The sequence below is a fragment of the Oculina patagonica genome, chromosome 10, assembly GCF_052425735.1.
Source record: "Oculina patagonica isolate OP01 chromosome 10, crgOcupat, whole genome shotgun sequence".
In the NCBI taxonomy this organism is placed as follows: domain Eukaryota; kingdom Metazoa; phylum Cnidaria; class Anthozoa; order Scleractinia; family Oculinidae; genus Oculina; species Oculina patagonica.
In genome coordinates this window covers 10,327,233-10,348,198 of record NC_135767.1, presented here as the reverse complement: position 1 = coordinate 10,348,198, position 20,966 = coordinate 10,327,233, and the positions used below count along the sequence as shown (strand labels likewise).

Here is a 20,966-nt window from a genome sequence, read left to right as displayed (position 1 = left end):
ACTAAAACAGTGGATAGCGCTTTTGGCGCGCGCTGAATGGCTACTCAAACTCGGAACTCTCCTTTGCTATTCACTTCCGAGCAATGCGTGCAATTGTAACTTTTGAAAGGGAAAAACTAGTCAAATATGGTTATCAAAAGACATCGTTTCTAGTAGAAGGCGGAGGATGTGGATGAGGAGAAGGAGTAAGAGGAGGAGCTGGGGGGGGGGGGGTGGGGGTGGTAAGTGGAAGATGAAGGTGGATAGCTCGGTATCGAACTCCATTGAATCATGTTGAGTGTAGCACAAAACGCAGGGAAAACTGAAAACAAATTTCCTCGAAATTTCATTTCATAATAGGTAATTGAATTGTAATTATCTAACCTCTCCTGACCATTCGTAATACAAAACACAGTTCGGCCAAGTCTGGTTTGCGGGAAAAGTGTAGTCCGTAGCATCGTTTTACATCGTTTTAGCATCGTTTTACTTAAATACAGCAAACGTACAGCGATTTCATTCGCTAAAATGTCTACTGAATAAGACACGTTTGAGAAAAATGGCCAGGAGGAAAAAATGTCAAATTTATATATTCAAATTAGTAATTGGCGAAGAAAATACCATTTCTGCGCTTGAACAGATAGTGGTTACTTGTACCTTTATGGTAGAGCAAAATGTTTGTTGATTCTTTTTGTCGTTTGGCTTTTGGGGTTGTTTTAGTCCTTTGGAGACAGAATTCATGAGAGGTTGCAGCCTTACAGTAAATGCTAAACCTAACTAACAAAATGGACCAAAGAAGAAATTTATTTAAACACTCATTTGTGACAGATGAAAAAAAAATTATATGAATTACAAGAATCACGCTCACACTAATAAAAATACACACTGTGCCCAATGTGGGAATAGCTCTTTATAAATATGGCTAACTTTGTTCCTTTAAACAGAAACATACAACTAGTCGACTAAAAATGGTTTGCTATAACTTAAAATACGAAAAACACTTTAACTTCATACAAATAAATCAGGTGCGCTTTTAACTTCAATAAAATAGAACAAAACCGCTAGTTTAACTATCAAATACTGGGAAGCTTTACTGGAATGAAGCAAGGATCGAAAGAGTATTTCATTGGGCTCAATTTGACTTTTGTTTGGGTAGTCGGGCAGTCATGTTTTTATATTTGTAATAAAAATTAAAACGCGATTTGTATTAAGTGACCAGAAAGAATCACCCGAACTATTTTGTGTTTAAACATAGCTTTACACTAGCGCAGCCTTTTTAAGAATGATAAATGTAATTCAGTCACCTTCCGTTCTATGCTAGCCAGTGGCTTTGTAGCTCAGTCGCCTGCTGTACTCTTGTATCAGACCACACTTACTGACCACCAAATTCTACCTTGGTTTTTCTTAAGTTAAATTAGGCAATAATTTTTAATTAAGTGTTTTCAAAACCAAATAATAAAAAAGCTGTTGAATGATAAAAGAACATCGTTGTAAAGTCGGGTTTAATGTTTTAAATAAACGCCTTTAATCGAAAAAATGCCATGTCCATCCAGAAACCTTTTTGAAACATATAATGTCAGACTTCCAAACAGCCAGAAAGTTATATTTTAATGGGGAAAAGATAAATAACGAACTTCGTCTTCGCATCCCGAGGAATTCTAGAATCAGAACTGAACGAAGCTTAACTTTAAAAGGAAATGTTTGCGTAAACAGTGCCAAAACAAAGTTTAGCCGATGCAAGTTATTTAAGGACTATAAAATTTAATACCCAAGCTATACGTCTTGCCCTAAATTGCTTTACTTTACCCTACAAATATCTGTTATGTCAATAACATTCGTTTTTCCTTCGTTTCCACATTTTGCACTAAATAGGAAACACTGTTGCGGTGGCAAATGTTCCCCGATGAGCCACGCGGAAAACATTTGCATCTTGGAAACAAGAAACTGTTTTCGCCTCAGGTCAAACCACATTTTGTGCTTCCCGGCCACAAATTGTGCTTCCGAAACATATGTTGCCAGATTAGCCACCATGAAAGCAATGATACTAGTTTATGCGTATGTGTGACACTTAGTTCCCGGGTGCTGCCACCTGGGCAGCAAAACCCAGGACAAGGAACAATGCTTCCTAGTTTAGCCAGTCTTTTACCCAGGACAAGGAACAATGCTTCCTAGTTTGCCAGTCTTTTTCCGGACGGACAATCTTCCTAGTGCCTCTTTCCCGACAAGGAACAATCTTCCTAGTGCCAGTCTACCCAGGACAGGAACAATGCTCCTAGTTGCCGTCTCCGACAGGAACAATGCTTCCTAGTTGCATCTTTTCCCGACAGGAACAATCTTCCTATTAGCCAGTCTTTTCCCAGGACAAGGAACAATCTTTCTGTCTGCCAGTCTTTTACCCTCCCTTTATTCTATGATTCTAGTAGTCCTTTTTTATTTCCCCTCCCTTTCCTGCGATTCGTTTGTTCATAGTCAGTCAGTTAAATATGTGATCCTCAGTGTTACGAAATATCTCGCTATACGCTTTTTGGACTGAGCCTTAAACAATTACTGAGGTATATAAATAAACTATCTAAACATAAATAATGCAGTCAAAAGGTGGACAACGCCTTTACAATAATTTAGGCACTATTTTTTGCCACTATTGTTCTGTTACTATTGACTGTCCAGTGACACAAGTATAAGCTTACACAAACGTTGCAAAGTTTGTCAGTAGCAATCTTGTGTTCACAACGGGTATTCGGTCTGAAGTCAACAAGGCGGTCTCAGAGTTCTCTTCAGATTTCCCATGAAAAACGATCACCATTAGCAAAACTCAACTGCTCTTAAAGCCAGAATGATGGATTAGGCTGGGCATCTTCAATTTCTCTCTCATTGACTCTCAGCAGTTCAAGTGGTTGGCAAGTTCCCAACTTTCTTTTTTTCTTTTGCTTTGTCCGATTGGAGGAGACATCAGGTACTCGACACGTGTAGCCTACAGTGCAGCATAGCTATGGAGAAATGAAATGAGGAATAACAGGATTAATACGACTTTATTGCTTCTGTTAGCTCTAGTTTAAAGCAGGAAAAAATTTCATAAAGCACAAGCTTCTTTTGCAAAAGAAAAGCTGAAGTTATGTTCTATTAAAACCCTGGGGCTTATTTATTTTCAAGGCTTTTTGTTGGAGATAGAGTGGGGAGGTGGGCTTATATTCAAAGATTTCGATTCAAATCATAAATCAGCTCTCACCGTGAAAATAAATTTAGAAGATATTTAAGGTCTTTAAAACAACTCTTGGCAGGAAGTGTTGTATGGCGCACTCTGAAGGTATGCACATAATAAGGATGTATTATTGAAGCTCTTAAAAAGAATGTTTCTACGCTGGACTGCATGTTTGCTCGCTAAGATACTAACTGATAAATTAATAAACGATAAACGGTACCTTTCTCGATCCAGGTTGGCAAATGTGGCCTGTCCTTCCACACTGCTTTGCACGATGCTTTCTTTTTGCTTTCTTGTGTGGCTAATAAAGACAAATCAGTCAAAAGTCAATTTCAGGCAAGCTTCAAAAGAAATCATGGATGCTTTACTGGGAGAAAGAAGTGGGGCAGGAGTGAAAGAAGAATTTCTCTTGAACTCCGTCGTCTGAACTAGAATAAGACGGGCGCGTGGTTTTGGTAGAAACTGCGCTTTGCATGATGTTTGCATGTTAGAGCTCAAATTTTGTCTCCCTTAGTGATAAATTTATATTGACCCTAACTAAAGACGATGCATCTAATTTTTTCAATAATATTGCATAAAATTTTTGTTGCATTCATTGACTTCAGTGCAGTGATAATATTTTTTGACCATACACTTTACCACTTTGTTATAAAGGTTATTCGATCGTAATTGTGTGGGGGGCATGTGATCAAGGACGGAAAGTGGTTTCTTATAAGTTGTGAACAATGTCGCTTTTTTCCGGCAAAGTTGCGTCTCGTTGTAAAAAGGTCAACGCGGTGTAAAATATGGAGCCGGCAAACACGGCATCTCCGGATCATTTCATGCAATTATGTACAAATTGTAAACAAATATAGATACTTCCTCAACACCTCTCAGTGCTGGATTAGACTTCAATCCATGTTGACAGATTATCATAACTGAAAGCAGCCTTACAGCAGCATATTGTGTGTATATTATTTAAACTGCATAGCATGAGCCTAGTCTTCTTTAGAAACAAATAGTTAAATCTTGCAGATGAGAGAATATATAAGTCGCAAGTTATACGTTTTCCTTTTTTGTTTATTTACTTTTTCTGCAGGCGTTTATTCTTGGGGGGGGTTTTTTATATTTTTTTTTTTTTTATTTGGTGCTCTTTAAAATTATAAAATTTGGCTTATGTTATGGAAAAATGTTAACAGTAGTGTCAATAGATGTTCTACCAAAATAGCATATATAATTAAATAACTGTGAAGTGAGCACAGCCCCCCCTTACTAACACCTCTATAATACGGACCCTCTTTCCCGTCCTTCACTCTTTCCTGTCCTTGGTTTCCGTATTAAAGAAGTTCGACTGCATACCAAATGATAATTTCAAACATAATTTATGTCGGCTTGAATCGGAAATAATAACCCCGTGGGTACGTATGTACTTAAAGGCGATAATCCTCAATGACTGCACGAATATTGCCCTTCCGGTAATCCCTGAAGTAGTAATGACATGCGAACACTGGGGTGCAGTGTTCATCAAATCCAGTCCGTCGAAATATTCCATCAAAATCATTCAAAATTCTTATATGATAATGGTGCATCATTGGCAATGTCTTGAATATAAAAAAACATGTTTGACTTTGATGACAATTGAGGGAAAATAACCTGAAAATCTGTTCTTCAAATCATGCGATTGCTGCCGTGACACAAGGTTCTGATTTGACTCTGGCCACCCTGAATAAAAAAAGGAGCCGAATTTTCAGAGAATATTTAATCTCGTTAATGCCACCGAACATAGAAACAAATAGCTCACTGTATTTTCCACAGCCCTAACGCCCTTTTTGGTCGTTGATCACGAATTGAATTGTTAAGCCGTCCCGATATTTGACTAATCTTTCTCTTTCGCTAACGAAAGGACAAACGTAACGGATCTCCAATACTGAAAGTTCTCCTGCTCATACTCAGAAGCAAACCTTTGCCCCTCGAAGTTTGTAGCTCATACCAGTACGCTTTAGTCTAAGCGTATTTTATGAACTTCAAAATATGCGCAAAGTGCATCCCAGTGTCTAACCTGCGACCAACCCTCCTTCCCTTCGTCTCATTTCATTCTCATCTCCTCCAAAAGGAAAAGCGAGAGAAAAATAGCCTTATCTTAGGCTACCCTAGTCCTCTATTGTTGTCAAATTGATTATTACCCAATTGGGACGAGCCATGCCTAGTATACTTTTCTTTAGAAGCCAATGAACTGATACAGTCTGCCGGTCTGTAATTGCCGGGCTGCAAACTCCCAAAAGAAAATGGGCAAATGTCGTTCGCAAATGTCAGGCGAAATAAATGTCTTTCTTTCTAGACGCTGGGTTAAGGGAGAGAAGTAGTTTTGTCTCAATCACTCAGAAGGGTTATAATATCTTCCTGTGTGAAGGGACGCATGACAGCTTATAATTGCAAACATATTAATAAAGCTATCGTCGAAAGTGATTCCCCCAGGCACGTTGTACAATCCTCAACGACTGTATGAGATTAAACGTCGGGTAATCCCTGAAGTAGTAATGACATGCGAGCTCTGGGATGTAGTTTGATTGAATCCAGCCCATCGAAATGTTCAAATCATTATAATCATCGGAAGAGCTGTCAGTGCCTTGCACAAGTTAATAAAAGTATGTTCCCTTTCATGACTTCATCTTAAATCCAAAAAAACTACTGGTCTGGTGTCACCTAGGGGAGGAAAAAAATATATATTTATTCTTTTAGTACTCAGGCGCCTCCCCTTCCTTCCTTACTTGATAAGATCGATTTATTCTGTGCGCTGCATTGAGTTCGACATGATGAATGTCTAATACGTCAAACAGACCTCACGTTAAGTTAGTCCGTTTCTTTTGTAAGCCTGCTGACAAAGGTAATGAATTTCCAATAGGGATTTCCTTCTTATATTCGATAGCAAAAACTTTGTTTTAAAATAGTTGACCACATCTTGTTATGCTTCATCCAAACCTATAACCAAACATTATAATAGCTCACAGATATGGTATTATTAGTGAAATCCTCAAATCATATATACTAATTTTTTGGCAAACTATACGACAATGTGAAGAATGCTGCCAAGTGTAAAACACGTTCTTGGATAATATCTGCTCCCGGGCATCCCCTTTTTTCTTCTGGGATCATTTTGGTTTCTGCTAAGGTACAACTTCCAACAATCTCAAAAATTGCTCTTCCGAAAGGAAAGAAAAACTGAAGCCGAGTCGTATCCAGTAGTCTGGGGCTAGTGGTTTTTTCCTTCCGTGCTAGTAGTCCATGGGTAGATAAAGAAAAAGAAATCTTGACTGATGTATGTAGATTACCGAATAGGCAAGATCTTAGCTAAGCTCTAAATTAAGCTCTTTAAGAACTCATTTAATTAAACTTAGCTATTTCTGGTTTTTTTTTTTTATTTCCGAACATGGGGACTGCTGTTTCGTGGCAATTTCTTCATATCCGTTTTGTTTAAGGTCTGCTGGTCGGAAATCTTAGGATTAAGTAGCCAAGGGTATCGGACATTGACCGGCTAGCCAGCATATAGCCAGCACAACTCTTTAACATGACGTCATTTCCTAAGATCATCACAGTCACATGCACTTGAAACACACTTCGAAAAAAAATAGATTTGTCCTTTAAAAATGGTGACACATTAAAAATTAAGAAAACCGAAAACAAAACATTTGAAATAAAATAAAATGAGAAAAGATGGATGTCACAGAGCAGACAAGTCTCCTTTCTAAACGTGTGCTGAACCAGACTGATGGAGGGTACGTATGCATGGAATTCTCTTAAACTGTTTCTGTTAAAATGGACCAAAATGATAGGAATGGCATGAAATATTTTCTATTTCAAATTGATGACAGAAACACTAGGGCTATCATTAACTTCTCTTGTTCTACTTGTGAATTCCTGGTCATCCATATTCATTATTGGTGACCACAACTTAGACGAACGTGACTTATCAGGGCATATCATTAGTTATCACCCGGACAATGTATATTTCCATTTAATAACTGCCGGATTGATGAAAGTTACTGCTGAAAGACAGTAATGAAATTTCTATTTTTGGCTACAAGCCCGACATATCGAGCCAAGAAAAAAATTTTTGCCGGCCGGCAAACGCAATAAATGACAGTTTACCTTTTAAAACTTGGTTTGTACAAGCACACACTTCCCTCGCCTTATTCTCGGACTTATTGCTGTTTTGCAATCCATTCGAGTAAAGGCTAAGAAAATTGAATTTCTCGAACACGATTCCATAAAAAAATTTAAAATTTTCGTAGTACAAAGAAGACGTTAATCCTGCTACAAGCTTGCATTACTTGAATTAGCAATACTAATGACATTTCTTCCGCCTGGCCTCATAAAAGGAAATTAAAGTCGTATAAGAGATTTTCACATTCAGTTAATTAACTGCCCGATAAAACGCCTTAACGATATTGCGTTTCTGTCTAAGAAGGAGATGAATTTGCCTCTAATACGTTAAAGAGGACCACAGGCAGTGACATGATACAGAGCTGTGAAAAATGAACAATGTTTCCGTTTACTTACCCTGGCATCGATAGCTTCAAGTAGAAGGAGAACTATCAAAATCACACTAAGGAGTTTCATCCAGAATGTTCTTGAAATCGTCATGTTTACCTGTAATGAAAAGAACAAATAGATTATAAAAACTAAATAATGGGGATGTGGACGGTATGAGGGGTAACATGGAAGCGCCAAGCAGCAAAAGGGGTTGAAGTCCTAAGGTCCTGAAAAAAGGAGAGCCTCAAACGTAATCGACAACGATTCGGCCTTTTGGTTACAAACACACGGGTTAGAGCATTTGATTAGGGTATCATTGCTTTTAAAGCCTGTCGTATTAAAGCCCTTTCAAATATAAGTACATTACGAAACACGTTAGGACTAACACGCGCCATCAAATTCAACTTTAAACCAATTCAGCGACGAACGAGTTTAGTTAAAATCGGAAGTTTGATCCAGTGGTAGACGCTATGCCATTAGGCACGATAAGTTTGCTGCAACATGTTGTGTAAGTTTGAATACAACACCTGCTAAATGCTTTAACATTTTGGTTACCTCAATCTCTGTCGCACAGTGAAATCTTTTTCTAGCAGTTGTCAGCAGAACTTTGTCAGGCAAATATTTCCCAATGCACGAAGTTAACTGTCAAACCGCCAGCTATAAGAAAATGCGTCTGATGACAGCAAGGCAGTCGTTCAAGTTTAAATAGGCACTTTCTTCAAAGAGTATCTGTGGGGTGTCAATTGTTCAACATCTATCCAACTAACCCCTTACTATTCACTCATTTCAAACTTACTGTAACTTAAGACTCCGGAAATGCAACTTGAAAGGTGTCGTTCTTTCGGCATATTGAGTTCTAAGGGAGCACTTTACACTCTGAGGGAGACTCCGCCAGGTCTCATTGTTTTTACATAAACAAAAACGTTTTCTGACCATTACTCTTATGTTTCATCTCCTTGAGAAAAAGTCTTTTCTTAGCCAGGTCAAAACTTCATATACCTCGCAGTTGTTCGTTTTCGGAAAAGAATTAACATGACAAATTTCTTTTTATTCCCTTAACTAGATTCTTACACACTTCCATATCTAAATATTGTTCATAAACGTTCAGTTCCACCGAATATATAAATTTGCCTGTAATGGACAATTGTTCTTGTCTACCTATTATGGCATGAAGCGGTATTGTGAACGCTATCCATATATTTAGCACGTACAAGAAAAGAAAAGCTTGCCAAACCGTATTTGGACGGATTCAGCGACACAATACTGTTTTACAATCAATACATTAACAAGCATTTGGTGTAAACTAAACCGCAAGTGATGTGCTTGTTAACATAACAAGATAACGTTATAAGACATAATCCAACGTAATCCGTGCCGGCGCGATATGTGTGAGGAGTTTATCCGCCAGCATTAATTTGCTAATTTGCACTTCCTATGAGATAATTTACAGTTTTGAAGAGAAGAAGGCATACACCCATGTATCGTGTGTACTGGTTACGAAAGGAAAGTCACATTAAAATCTTCTGTCGCACGTTTTATCTGCACAGTGTACTTAATCACGAGTTGACCTTAGATATGTTGAAAACTTATACTGACAAAGTATTACGTTTTTTTTTTGTCGGTGTCTCTTGATGACACCGGAAATTGATTGAATTCTATTGGAACAATAAGCTGAACATGGAAATTCCCCAAGATTTATTAAAATACTAAGCAAACATCAATATTTAGCAAGGCAACAAATTCTAGCACAGTCATTAGGTAATTGGGGTCATTAAATACATATTTTAACTTAAAGCATGCGATAAGCAAAACAGATACAAATTGTTCTTCAAGGGTCAGCTTTTCGAGAGCTATTGCTTAAAAGTCCAGGCAGCCACTATTCTCCTTTGTTCAATTGATCTGTTTCTGCAGTCAGAAGCCACCATCAGAAAGTAACACAGTCAGAAAGTAACCAGGACATATTTTTCAGTGAAAGACAAGGTGAACAAAGGCAGTTCAAATATCATCTTCCTAAACGCTTATACATATCATCTCCGCGTGCGCTTATGTAGCGGCAACTTCAAAGGGAGCCGATGTCTAAATAGACAGCTACCTGGTCACGCGAACCCATAGCGGCAAGCAGAAACCAAACGAAATAACCAGCTAGCAGTATGTACAAAAGCTTTAGATAGTAACAAGTTTGTGAAGACACGAGGATTTCTGCATTTGTTTGTTCAGTCTTTTGCTGCTTGATGACGCCAGTGCCACCGAAAGTAAATTAAAAAGATTCTCAACCGGCTAAAAATTGAACGGATCTCGGCCTCCGCAATGCCTTTAATAAGATGAATACCATTCGGGTGGTACCGGACACGAAGGGCCTTTATAAGAAGCAAACCATCATAATCTTATTAGTTGCCAAGCCAACTGGAAGACTCATGCACATATGCCTTGTCTTAATGAATTCTCAGTCCAGGTTAATTGGGAGTCAACACAACAATCATCTCTTGCTCTATTTGGTCTCGAGTTGTCCTATGATTTGAGCTTTTTTAAGGGGTTTATTCTATGGGATTTGGTTTATCGGCAGTATTGCCTACTACCGCACTCCAACACATATAAAAATATATATAATATCCTATATACACGGGTGCCACGCGGTCCTATCTATATCTATGAGTTGAGCTGTCGTAAGTTCCTCTCAAAAAGCCTTTTTAGCCCTTCCCGCCTCAGGGCGCTGGGTTCTGGTCTACCTCACTAAACTTGATGCTACGAAGCTCAATAAAATGCGCTTATTGTTACTAAAAATATACAGCCTGTTCACGTAACGAACATAATGTAAACTCTTTTCTATAAGAACGTCTACATTTCGGCCGAGGATAAACGATCTTAATCTTGCGAAGTTTTGAGCCTGAAATTTTCACGTCAGTCATTGATGAGTGACAACAATTTTGGTTCCAGGTTGGATTTGAATTTTAAATTCATTTAGTGCATAAATTTGTCATTCACAACGAATAGGTACCAACAGATCCCGTTCTTACCCAGATTTAAGCCTTGGTACATTCTTAGAATGTTAAGCCTCAACGTTCTTATTAATAAGTTCTTAGTAATAATAATAATAATAATAATAATAATAATAATAATAATAATAATAATAATAATAATAATAATAATAAAAAACCAACCCCGCAGTAAAGCACAAGCAGTGGGGCCGAGCAAAGAAAGAAACAAAAAATCAAAAAAAAACAACGAAGAATCCAGATGGCCGGAGGCAAACAGCTGCAACAAGCGCGTCGAGAATCAACGGGACTACCAAGAACAAATCAGCTAGCGGGTAGGGCGGGACTGAACCCGGGAACTCCGCAGCAAGTCCAACGCTCAACCGCTCGGCCACGCCCTCCAGAATATAAAAAAGTGTAACATGTAAATTATAACGACTTCTGATGAAGTTCCAGTGACAGAGGTATTAAATAAAGAAGAGGAGTAGGGAGGGGCGTTTTTTTAATGGAAAAAATGGAATATCGCCACGCCGTATATTCCAAAAAAAAAGTAAATTAAATTGACTCACATGTTCGTCCAATATTTCCAATTTGCAAAAATAAAGGCAGCTCGTGCATTTTTTCTTTGGCGAAACTCTCATTTATACGTACAAACAGTAACAAGTAAACAGAAACAAGGAAAGTTAACCTCAGTTAAAGAGGGTCCTGAAAGAGGGTCCTCAAAGAGGGTCCTCAAAGAGGGTCCTAAATCCCATTTCCCAGCCTATTGTTTGACCAAATTTTACCCAAATCCCAGTCCCAGTCCCAATTTTTGTTTGTCATTCCCAGTCCCAGTGACCCAAATCCTTTTTTCCCAGTAAAAATTTGCCCAAATCTCAGTTTCCGTTTTACCCCTTCAGGCCCCTCAACAACTGTCCTTAAAAACAAACAAAAAAGACGAAAAGGAAGCTAAGTTTGAAATTTTTATAAGTGATTTGATTCATTAAATTTGTCACTGAAATTGAAATGTATTCTCTTGACACTGATGTAAGAAAGTTACATTAAGTCATTTGATCCATTTAATTTTGTCGCCGAAATTTAAATGCATTCTCTTTACTTCGTTGAAAGAAAGTTTATAAGACCGAAATTTGAATGCGTAGTCTTCCCATGGATGTAAGAAACTATATAGGCCACTGATTCATTTTGTCACCGACACTTGAATGTGAATCCTAATTTAAAACTACTAAGCTGTTTGATTGCCAAGTAAATGTTCCTCCCAGGCAGGTGCCTTTCAATTTTACAAGTCTGTACATGTTTACTGTCGGCCTATATCGAAAAAAAAGTAATCAGATGTATGAGACAGACTATTCCAGAACAACATCCAGTCGATACTAAGAGCTTTGTGTTCTAAAAATAGCGCTGAGACTGATTCAGTGCGACATTAAGGTAATTAAAGAATTAAGATATAAATCGCCTACCTTCCATTAACATATCGTTAACACTTAAGCTTATCAAACGTCTTAAGCTGATAAGGTGGGTATAAAGTAAAGTAATGCCTGTTGGACAAACTTTTCCTCCGGATTCGTCAGTGACAGCTGTTAGTACTCCCCTTATATGGAAAAATTTAAAAGCTTGGTCCATCATATTTGGTAATCCTCATCAGCCCCACCACACCCCTCCCCCATACCCCCAACAAAATGAACTGGGCAGAGCGGAAAGAAGCACGGTGCTTTTTACAGCAAGGAGCCCAAAATTTGAAAAAAAGGTGATCACGCTTTAGGGCTCCTTGCCTTAAAAGAACAAAACAAACCAAAGAAACCTCTTTGAAATAAGCCGCTTTACAGAGCGTTTCACAAAACTTTTGACAAGCGGTTTGCGAGTTCGTTGCTTCCGGTTCGCTGCGCTTCGGTTGTGTGTCTGCGCTTCGGTCCGGCGCGGCGCGTTCTTCGGGTCGTCTTCGTCTTCTGTGGGGCGTGCGTGTGGGGGGATGCTGCAGCTTTTGTCTTCGGCGGACGTGTGCTGCGTCTCACTGGATCAGTCGTGTGGTTTGCTGCACCGTGCACTGCTGTGTTCGTTGTTGCTGCGGGTGCTCCCAATCGGGTTGCGGGAGAATGTGCTCGCGGAGAACTGCGTCGGGTGGAGCGCGGTCGATACCGGAGTGGGCGTCTCTTCTTCTTTCTTTGGCTTTCTCGTGCGAGCGTGCAACTCGAACTTCTCTCCGCTTGCTGCAGTGAATTCGCACTTCGTCGAGTCACTGTGACTCGTAATGATTCCATTCGCGGCGCTTCGGAAGTTCAACGACCGCAACCGCTTGTCAAAATTTGTAAACGCTCTGTAAGAATTAAGAGAAGGCCCGCTTTCGCAATTCTCGTTTGTTAGGAGACCTTTCGTTTGGGATAAAGTGTCGAACAACTAACAGCAAAATTAAATAAACGATGCTTTTCAAGTTCTTTCGAAAATAAAAGCAACCAATTTCTCGCTAAAGTCATTATTTTTATAGCTTTAGGAACGAGAAGGGGCCTGGGAAAGGCTTCCCAAACAACCGAACGCCTTGAACAGGCTAGAGTTGTTAGAATTATTAGAGTTACAAAGTCCAGCTCGTCACGCGACAAAGGTTCCACGAATATGCTATTGATTAGGGCTTCCAAAGGGCACCAAAAATAAAAAAATTATAATAATAGTAATTTACACTGTTAAGCTTATATATTGAGCAATGTTTGTAACATTTAAACAAGTACCTTCAAAATTAAGCGGGAGCACAAACGTTAAGCATCCATGACTTAGCTCCTTATGGCGACTTTATCTGAAACATGCTGAAACTTCCAATTCAAACGTGCACTTTAGTTGCTGTACTTGACTGATTTAAGATTAAGTTCTTTAACTGTTGTTTTAAGAAAAAAAAAATGACATACATCTTTGTGACATAGATTTTATTTTTACTGTTTAAGTGGTCATAAAGCCCTGAATATAGCGATAGCATGTATATCTAGTAAAGATCAAATCAATTTAATTTAAATCAAAGATGGAATGACTTTGTTAAATTGGAGCTATTACTCAATGCGAGACTGAAAAAGCTCGAGGATATTGTTTTGGTTTCAATTCTTATAGATCCCTCTCAACAGGGGCACTCGAAACCTCTTTCTTGCGTTTCTCACAATTCAACTTTCTTCTTTGACCGTTTGCTTTTTTAAGTCGGATAATAACTTGACAGATAAGTTGTTTCCATTTCGTCGAAAGGCAATTAGCCTGCAAAAAGAGACAAAAGCCTGACAACAGTCCTGGTGACTTATTAGAACAGAGGCACCGCAGATTCTGTTGTTGTTTGTAATAAATTTGATGTTGCTACAGTTCTTTGCTCAAACCCGAACTACCCTGGCCAATAGAGCGAAAACGCAAGACACAAATGTTTTCTTAGCGTCGTGGAGATTTCAACGGGTTTGATTGGACCGTCGAACGGTACAAAAAACTTGAACAAAGAAAGAAACTTTTCTGCTCAACACTACAACAGTCTATACATTATCAAGTTTAAACAAGAATCGCTCTATTAACAGGACAACCTCGTAAATCATGAGGAATATGATTCAATATAACTGGAGCAAATATGAATGTTCTAGAATTACGCTGAAATATTGTCCAATAGTCCAGAGGTCCATTATTCCAGGGGTCCAGCCTCAAATTCTCTTATCCAGATCTTCAAGTTACGAAATAACAATGGTTTTTACTGGGCACGTCTTATTTTCCATCAAGTCAACACAGAAATTGACCTGGACCTCGGTAAAAGATTCACCTACTGTTGATCGACGTTTAATGGTTGATTTCAACCAAACTTCCAAACTTTTCTCTTTTCTAATATAGTAAATACTTAATGAAGACCGATGTACATTTAAGGCTGTTTAAATTCGAGTTTGGGAGAACACTGGATTTATATTAACTGCAAAATACTGACTGCATGAAATATGGCAATTATATACCGTTACGAACACGTCCGGTCATCATGGATAATTTATCAGTGCAAAAGATCTTAGATGATAGCTGTATAATCCAATCTTCTGTCGGCGATCAAGATAAGTTTATAGGGATGTTTAAGTCAATCTTTAAACCAATATTCACTAAATCTACGAACCCAAAGTTTCCGTTTGTGTGTTCTCCCTACTCAACTCCTAGAAAACGAAACGAAATAAGAAATTCGTGATGCTAATTTTAAAATTCCTTGCATGACTCCCACCTCCCATATCTGAGAGAGACACAAAAAAAAAACGTGAGGAAAGCGCCTTTGGCCTTTTAAAACGTTCTTTATAAACCGAAGAAAATTAATGAGAGATATGTACCAGACGTTTTCAAATTTATTCTCCTTCGATCTCTCTGATGTAATCTGCTGTAGGGTCCCTCATACATTTCTTTCGACACGAGTGTCGGCTTGAGAAAGGTGAGTAACTTCAGATTTTGTCAAAAACGTGAAAATTACTACATTTCAGGACAATTTGTAGATCGAACAAAAAGGTTGTGTGATTATCTCCAATTTCTTGCTGATAATGATTATTGTGAGAATAGCAATTCTTGACATAATCCAGATTTCTTTGAAATACAAATTATCGTGTTTGTAATATTTTTTCTAATTCGTGAACATTTGCACAGAATCAGTACGCAATACCACAATGTCCCAAATTTTGCAATTCTGTGGACATAACACACTGTCGCTGCACGGCGACAGAGAACTTTAGCATGCCGCCGATGAGCAGCATTTGCAAGCGTACACGTGATTTGGATCATAGGCTGGCCCTAGGTCCCAGATATTTTGAAAGTCAATAACCGGTGCTTATCGTCTGACATTGAGTTTGTTTCCACAACCTAAGCTGAAGCAGCTGTTTAGCCACACAGGCGGGCAACACTTTGCTTTTAGAGTAAACAAAGGGGAAAGTGCGTGCCTTGACCAAAGAAAAAAATATACCGCCCTCTGCGAAAGAAGAAAGACATAGTAAACGGCTTTCGCAATTGTTTCAAGCGTGGAAGCCATTTTTGTGCTGCACATTTTGGCGATTAAATAAGTTCGAGTAAAGTTTTTCATGGCTTGGCGCAATTTAAACTTGTCGTAGAGTGGCTGAAACAAGTCCGGAACTAGTTGATTTCATTTGGCACGGACAAACTCTGTTTAACATTTAACAACAAACCTATAAAGATTTAAAAAGGGAATGAATTTATAACCCTCCTCAAAGTTTTAATTACCAAGTCACTAAGATATAAAAAAACACACTTTACCTTTAGAGTATGATGCGAGCTTTCCAATGTGTTGCTTGTTCACTTTGCACAGAGGGCAATGTTCAAACTGAAGTGTCGTATAATGAACCGGTTAATGTATCTTTCAAACTCATTGTGACAACCGCTGACTGTAGAGTTTACCCCATGTAGAGCTGCGGCATTGCATTGACGCAGCGTAATTAGCGGAATAGATTAGCGATCAAGCACTACTTTATAAAACTTCTAGAACTTCGGAAGCACAGCGTTAGGTCTTTCGTTATAGGACATTTTATGCGAAGGATTTCCGCTTAGTTAAAATTAGTAGCATACGCTTACCTTTTTTTTTACAAGCTAAGTCACTGAAGGATTTGTACTTTAACTCTCACGTTCCGTTCCCCTGGCGTGTTTCATTGATTCTGCTTTTCTTCATGTCAAGGTGGGAGCCTTCGTACTTCCTTTTCGTGTTAGCTAAAAAAGTCATACAGACACGTACTCATTTCAAGCTATAAAATCAAAAATTTAGAAGCGACCAACTCTCCTTCAGTCCTTTCAAACGCTTGTTTTGTATTTTTCTTTAAAACAAAAACCGTATCTCGATAACTTGACGGTGTCATTTCACACCATGCAATGTTACGTTACCCAAGCGTTTATTCCGTGATGGGATCCTGTTGTTAAGTAATGAATAGCTCGAACGACCTTGAACGGTTGCGTTTAAACGCTGACCCTCGTGCTTACACGAGATCAGTGATTTTAAAATCAAAGATTTGATTGATTTTCTTTTGGGAAAGAAAATGAAGTTAATGTTACAAAACCTTCTATGAAAGGTAAGACATTAATTGCTACTTGTAACTTCGGGTAACTTGCAGGAAATACCGTAATTGATTACTATTTCTCCGTATAGTGGACCTCCCATTAACTAACTATACCTAATACCGTCGACACTTAGCGGTTAGCAAAAAAAACTGTAATATGACAGCAACTTGGCTAAGAGTTCCACAAAAAATGTTTTGATTTCAACGTTGTGGGCACGTGCGTGTTGTTGTAAAGGTGTTAGATTGCTTCCTTCCGGGGTAAGGGGGGAGTGGTGTTGGTGGTGCTGGGAGGGGATGGTGTTGGTGGTAGTGCGGGGAGGAAAAGCGTGCTCTGTGCTGCTACTGCAGCAATCACAACAACAACGTTAACAATCAGAATGCCTCTGACTGATTTCTGCCCAATAAGCGATTATGAAGATACAGTATCCCACCCCCGGGATCCCACCGCTGAACATGTCTAAATAACGCCCCCGGATAACGCCCCACCAGCCAATGTAATTATTTCGTTGATTTGTGATTATCATGGACAGTATTTTGCCCGGATTTTGCCCAGCGCCAGTGACCATCCTGCTAAGCCTAGTGATAACAAATTGATCTTTCTATCGTAATAAACGTGATGCATTTCGCAAGGGGCAATTAACATGTTTTGGTATGTTCTTTTGGGAAGAACATTAAACAATGAACGGAAATCCGTTTTCCCACTGAGCTTAATAGCTCTGCATGGTTCAAGTGAATGAAAGAAGCCGACAATGCCATTAAGATACTTTGTCAATGGATTATTAACTTCGCAATTTCCTTCACTCACTAAACACGGTTATATAACAGTTTGTCTATCACTAAAGCTTAATTCAAGAGATTGTCAGCGAATATTCGTATTAATTTTCAGGCCAAGATCCAAATGCGTCTATAGAGGTTTAAAAAAAATTCACGGTTAATGTTACTGAAAAATTGATGTAAGATCATGTAAATGACAGGTATTTAGAAGTGTCAGATCTATTTCTTAGGGCTGCTTCGATTTCAATTGATGTGTATTTTAATAAAGAGCTTTGATGGCTGATTAAAACGGCGAAGTTGGACTTCACTTTGAACTTCTGGACAACACAGGTTTTAAAACAAAATATCGTAAATGCTTATCATACATATGTGAGAAATCTTAGCGTCACACGACCGCGGTCACGTTTTTAATGTTTTTAATTGACCAATCAGTTAATGATTCCCAACAATTCAAATACAAAAGCACAATGACTTATTGTACACTCTAGGCTCCCTACAGCAAGATAACTGGCGTCTGCTCGCGCGCAGACCATACCAGGCTAGACAACACGGTCTCTTGGAAATCAAATTAAAACACTCCCAATTGAACCAGAACACTGAATAAACAATGTCCAGACCGCAGACCACGGATGTTTTCTCAGGAGGGATGCTTCTTCCGGCGTCGACCGTTAGAGGGAAATAATCTTGAGTCTTGTTGATTATGCGTTTTATTTTTGACTTTATCCGTACACAGCTTTTTGAAACCACTCTGTTGAAATTAACAACAGTTTTTGCTCAGCCAAAATAGAGCAATCCGACCATCTAAAATCGAAACCACTTCCACCTACCCCACCCCCACCCCCGGTAAACTCCCATTTCATGGCCACCACCCATCCAGGGCCACAGCGTGTTCCCCCCCCCCTCCCCCTACTTTCTTCTCAGCGGGAGTCATTTACCATCATCTTGACAGTGGATCTGCCGTAAAAATGATTTCCCATCCTTATACCATTTTGTATGCAGGAAGACAGCCACGAAGACAGTTTTCGCTCAGCCTGGGTTTGATTGAATTTACCTGGTAAATCAGTTTGCCTGCTGAACACGCTCACGTGTTTACGTCCAAAGGGCAACTCTGATCAGGCACGATTTTCAATTTGAGTGACGCGGGAGCCAAGGTCAACGACGAGCTACGAACACGTACAGCACTAAAAATAAAAAAAAAAAATTCCCCCCCGGCCCAAAAAAAAAAACGGAAAAAAACCCTCCCGGCCCCCCCCCCCAAAATAAGGAGGGCCCCCCCCCCCCACCGGGACAGCACTGTGGTCGCTGAATCTGCGAGCGAACGTCGACGAACTGAGAGATATAAACTTTTACAATTGTTTAAAGAATCCAGAAATTAATTTTATTTAAACACCAATCTCTACCATGCGAGGAGTAAGTTAGTTTGGTTTGGCGGTAGGAGAAACCAACTGCTCTGTGCTCGCAGGGTGCCAATCTCAGACAATATTTATTGTTTATCATTCTAGACTACTACGATACTACGAATAGCCTGTGTAGCTGGCGGTTAGGTTGTTGGGTTTACCTTTGTTTACGCGCGCGCGAAAAAGCGGTGAAACCGCGAGGGTTCTAGGGAGAAAAAAGGGAAAAACCGCTTGCCCGGATGGGCTGCTCGTTTGGAAATTATTTTTTCTTAATTTTTAATTATTTTTACTTTATGATTAAATTTACCTTTTTATCCTTGACATGGTACCCTCGGCCTTCAATATGGATCCCTCAAACCTTCCCAAGCTGCAAGCAAAAAAGCGGTCCATCTTTTTTTCTGTGCGGTCTCATCCCATTACACAATGCCAGTCGTAAGGGCACGCGTGTAATGGCACGGCACGCTAAGCGTTTCACACATCGCACGGATATTATTGTCAATATTGAAATCTACAACCTCATACGAATTTTACCCCGTTGTCACCTAGCTTGTAAGTCAAATTATATCCTTCAATAAGTCTTTAATTTTGCGCGTTTTCTTTTTATATTTTCACGGGAGTTTTTTTTTCTTAAAATTTCGATTTTTATTGTTAAACACAGTCTTTATTTATTTGCTTTTCGAATAGCCTTGCGTAGCAGGCGTAAAAAGGGGAAGGGGGAAGTAGGAAGATTGAGTGAATTCCTTTTCCCCTTCCCCTCTCCCCTCCTCCTTTTTAAGCCTGCTACGCAGATTGGTTGCCACTCAGAGCGGTGCCCGCTGGCGTTATGGGAAGACACTCCCCGTGCGTCACCACCCATCAATTTACAAGGGAAGAGAGGCAGTGCTCGATTGTCACTCTACTCACGCAAATACATTTTGCTCTAATCGTACCCCTCCCTTTCTCCTCCTCCATCATTGGAAAAAAAAATCATTGGAAAAAAGGTACCCTACATTCGCTCGCCGACTATTTTTGGGGCTTCCACCCGCGCGTGTATTCCCATTCCCAATATGAGTCTGCACAATAGCCTGCGTGCCACAAAGCAGTCAAACGTCGCGCGCGTGCGTGTTTGAACTAAGAAAAAGTACTAACAGTAAGATTGAACTGTTTCAGAAAACCCTTCAAATTATTATTTTAACTAACAATACGTGCAAAGTAAACAAAGGTGCTATTGGTTGCCCAAGGAAAAGAATCTCATTGGCTGGTTCCGAAGAAAAAAAAATTAAATCATTCGATGAAAATCTAAAGAGCTGCAAAACCAAACACTTGATTGCTAGCAGCTTAAGAATTACAGAAACCTTTATGGAACAGAAGATATGTGACCCTCCAAGGGAAAACAGGAAAAATGGTGAACGTCTTGTGTCCAATCTTCTCTCACCCCTCGTACCAGACTGCAGAGAAACAGAAGTTCTCTGCGTTTGTTAACTGAACTCAGTTGATCTCAATCCACTGGAGCAAGCTCGACTATGTTTGATTAGTTCGATCATGTTCGAATGGTTCGGCATACGAACCTAAAAATAGATCGTTGTTCGATTGCGTCCGATTACCATACTCATTTGAAGACATTCCATGGATCAGCTCGATTGAGCTCGATTACCGAACGTTCGATTGCCTAGGTAGGGATCATTTGTACGATGGTACATTTAAGAATCCTTGAAAAAAAGGAAACCGACCTTGAGAATGCGCTTTACAAATAAATTTAGCAGGAACCAACGTACAGGGGATAAAGAGAACGCGCTAAAATGGCGTGGCTATTTTTGACTTACTTCCTGTTATTGTAATAAATAATTCAGTTATTACTACTTTACGAGCAAAACAAAGCATCTTTTTCAAAATCGCTTCAAAACAACATTAACAAGAGTTCCGCAAAACTTATATTTAGCATTGTTTAGTTGTGTTTTTTCTATGACGTATATCAAACGTCACGTTAAATTTCCATTTCGGGTGCTTTTGCATAATGTGTCGGTCACGAATTAAAGTTAACCGATTTGAAAGCAAATATAGTCTATGATAATGTGTGAGTGGGCCAATATTTGATGTGTGAGGGGAAATAAAAAACTGACTTACATTCTGACAC

The 20,966-nt window shown here is 39.2% G+C and overlaps 1 protein-coding gene across 4 annotated transcripts; it reads right to left on the bottom strand.

The window, feature by feature from the left end:
* Positions 1-2,337: 2,337 nt before the first annotated feature.
* Positions 2,338-16,443, bottom strand: LOC144627909 (uncharacterized). Of its 4 annotated transcripts, none has more exons than XM_078485927.1 (4): positions 15,892-16,443; positions 7,712-7,801; positions 3,396-3,476; positions 2,338-2,963 (listed from the first exon to the last, which is right to left on the bottom strand). In XM_078485927.1, exons 2-4 carry the CDS (start codon positions 7,793-7,795, stop codon positions 2,799-2,801), a joined length of 330 nt encoding a protein of 109 aa, XP_078342053.1. In that variant the 5' UTR covers positions 7,796-7,801; positions 15,892-16,443; the 3' UTR covers positions 2,338-2,798. The 4 variants fall into 4 exon arrangements, with proteins under 4 accessions (XP_078342053.1, XP_078342055.1, XP_078342054.1 ...); XM_078485929.1 differs by lacking the exon at positions 15,892-16,443 and adding an exon at positions 13,374-13,392; XM_078485928.1 differs by lacking the exon at positions 15,892-16,443 and adding an exon at positions 8,212-9,331.
* Positions 16,444-20,966: the final 4,523 nt, after the last annotated feature.

What these genes read in the sequence shown, in the direction of transcription:
- LOC144627909 (XM_078485927.1), bottom strand. Translation starts at nt 7,795, where the DNA reads ATGACGATTTCAAGAACATTCTGGATGAAACTCCTTAGTGTGATTTTG. An exon ending in TTGAAGCTATCGATGCCAGG is followed by an intron (nt 3,477 to 7,711) that starts GTAAGTAAACGG and finishes TGTCTTTATTAG; the next exon opens with CCACACAAGAAAGCAAAAAG. An exon ending in GCCAACCTGGATCGAGAAAG is followed by an intron (nt 2,964 to 3,395) that starts GTACCGTTTATC and finishes ATTTCTCCATAG; the next exon opens with CTATGCTGCACTGTAGGCTA.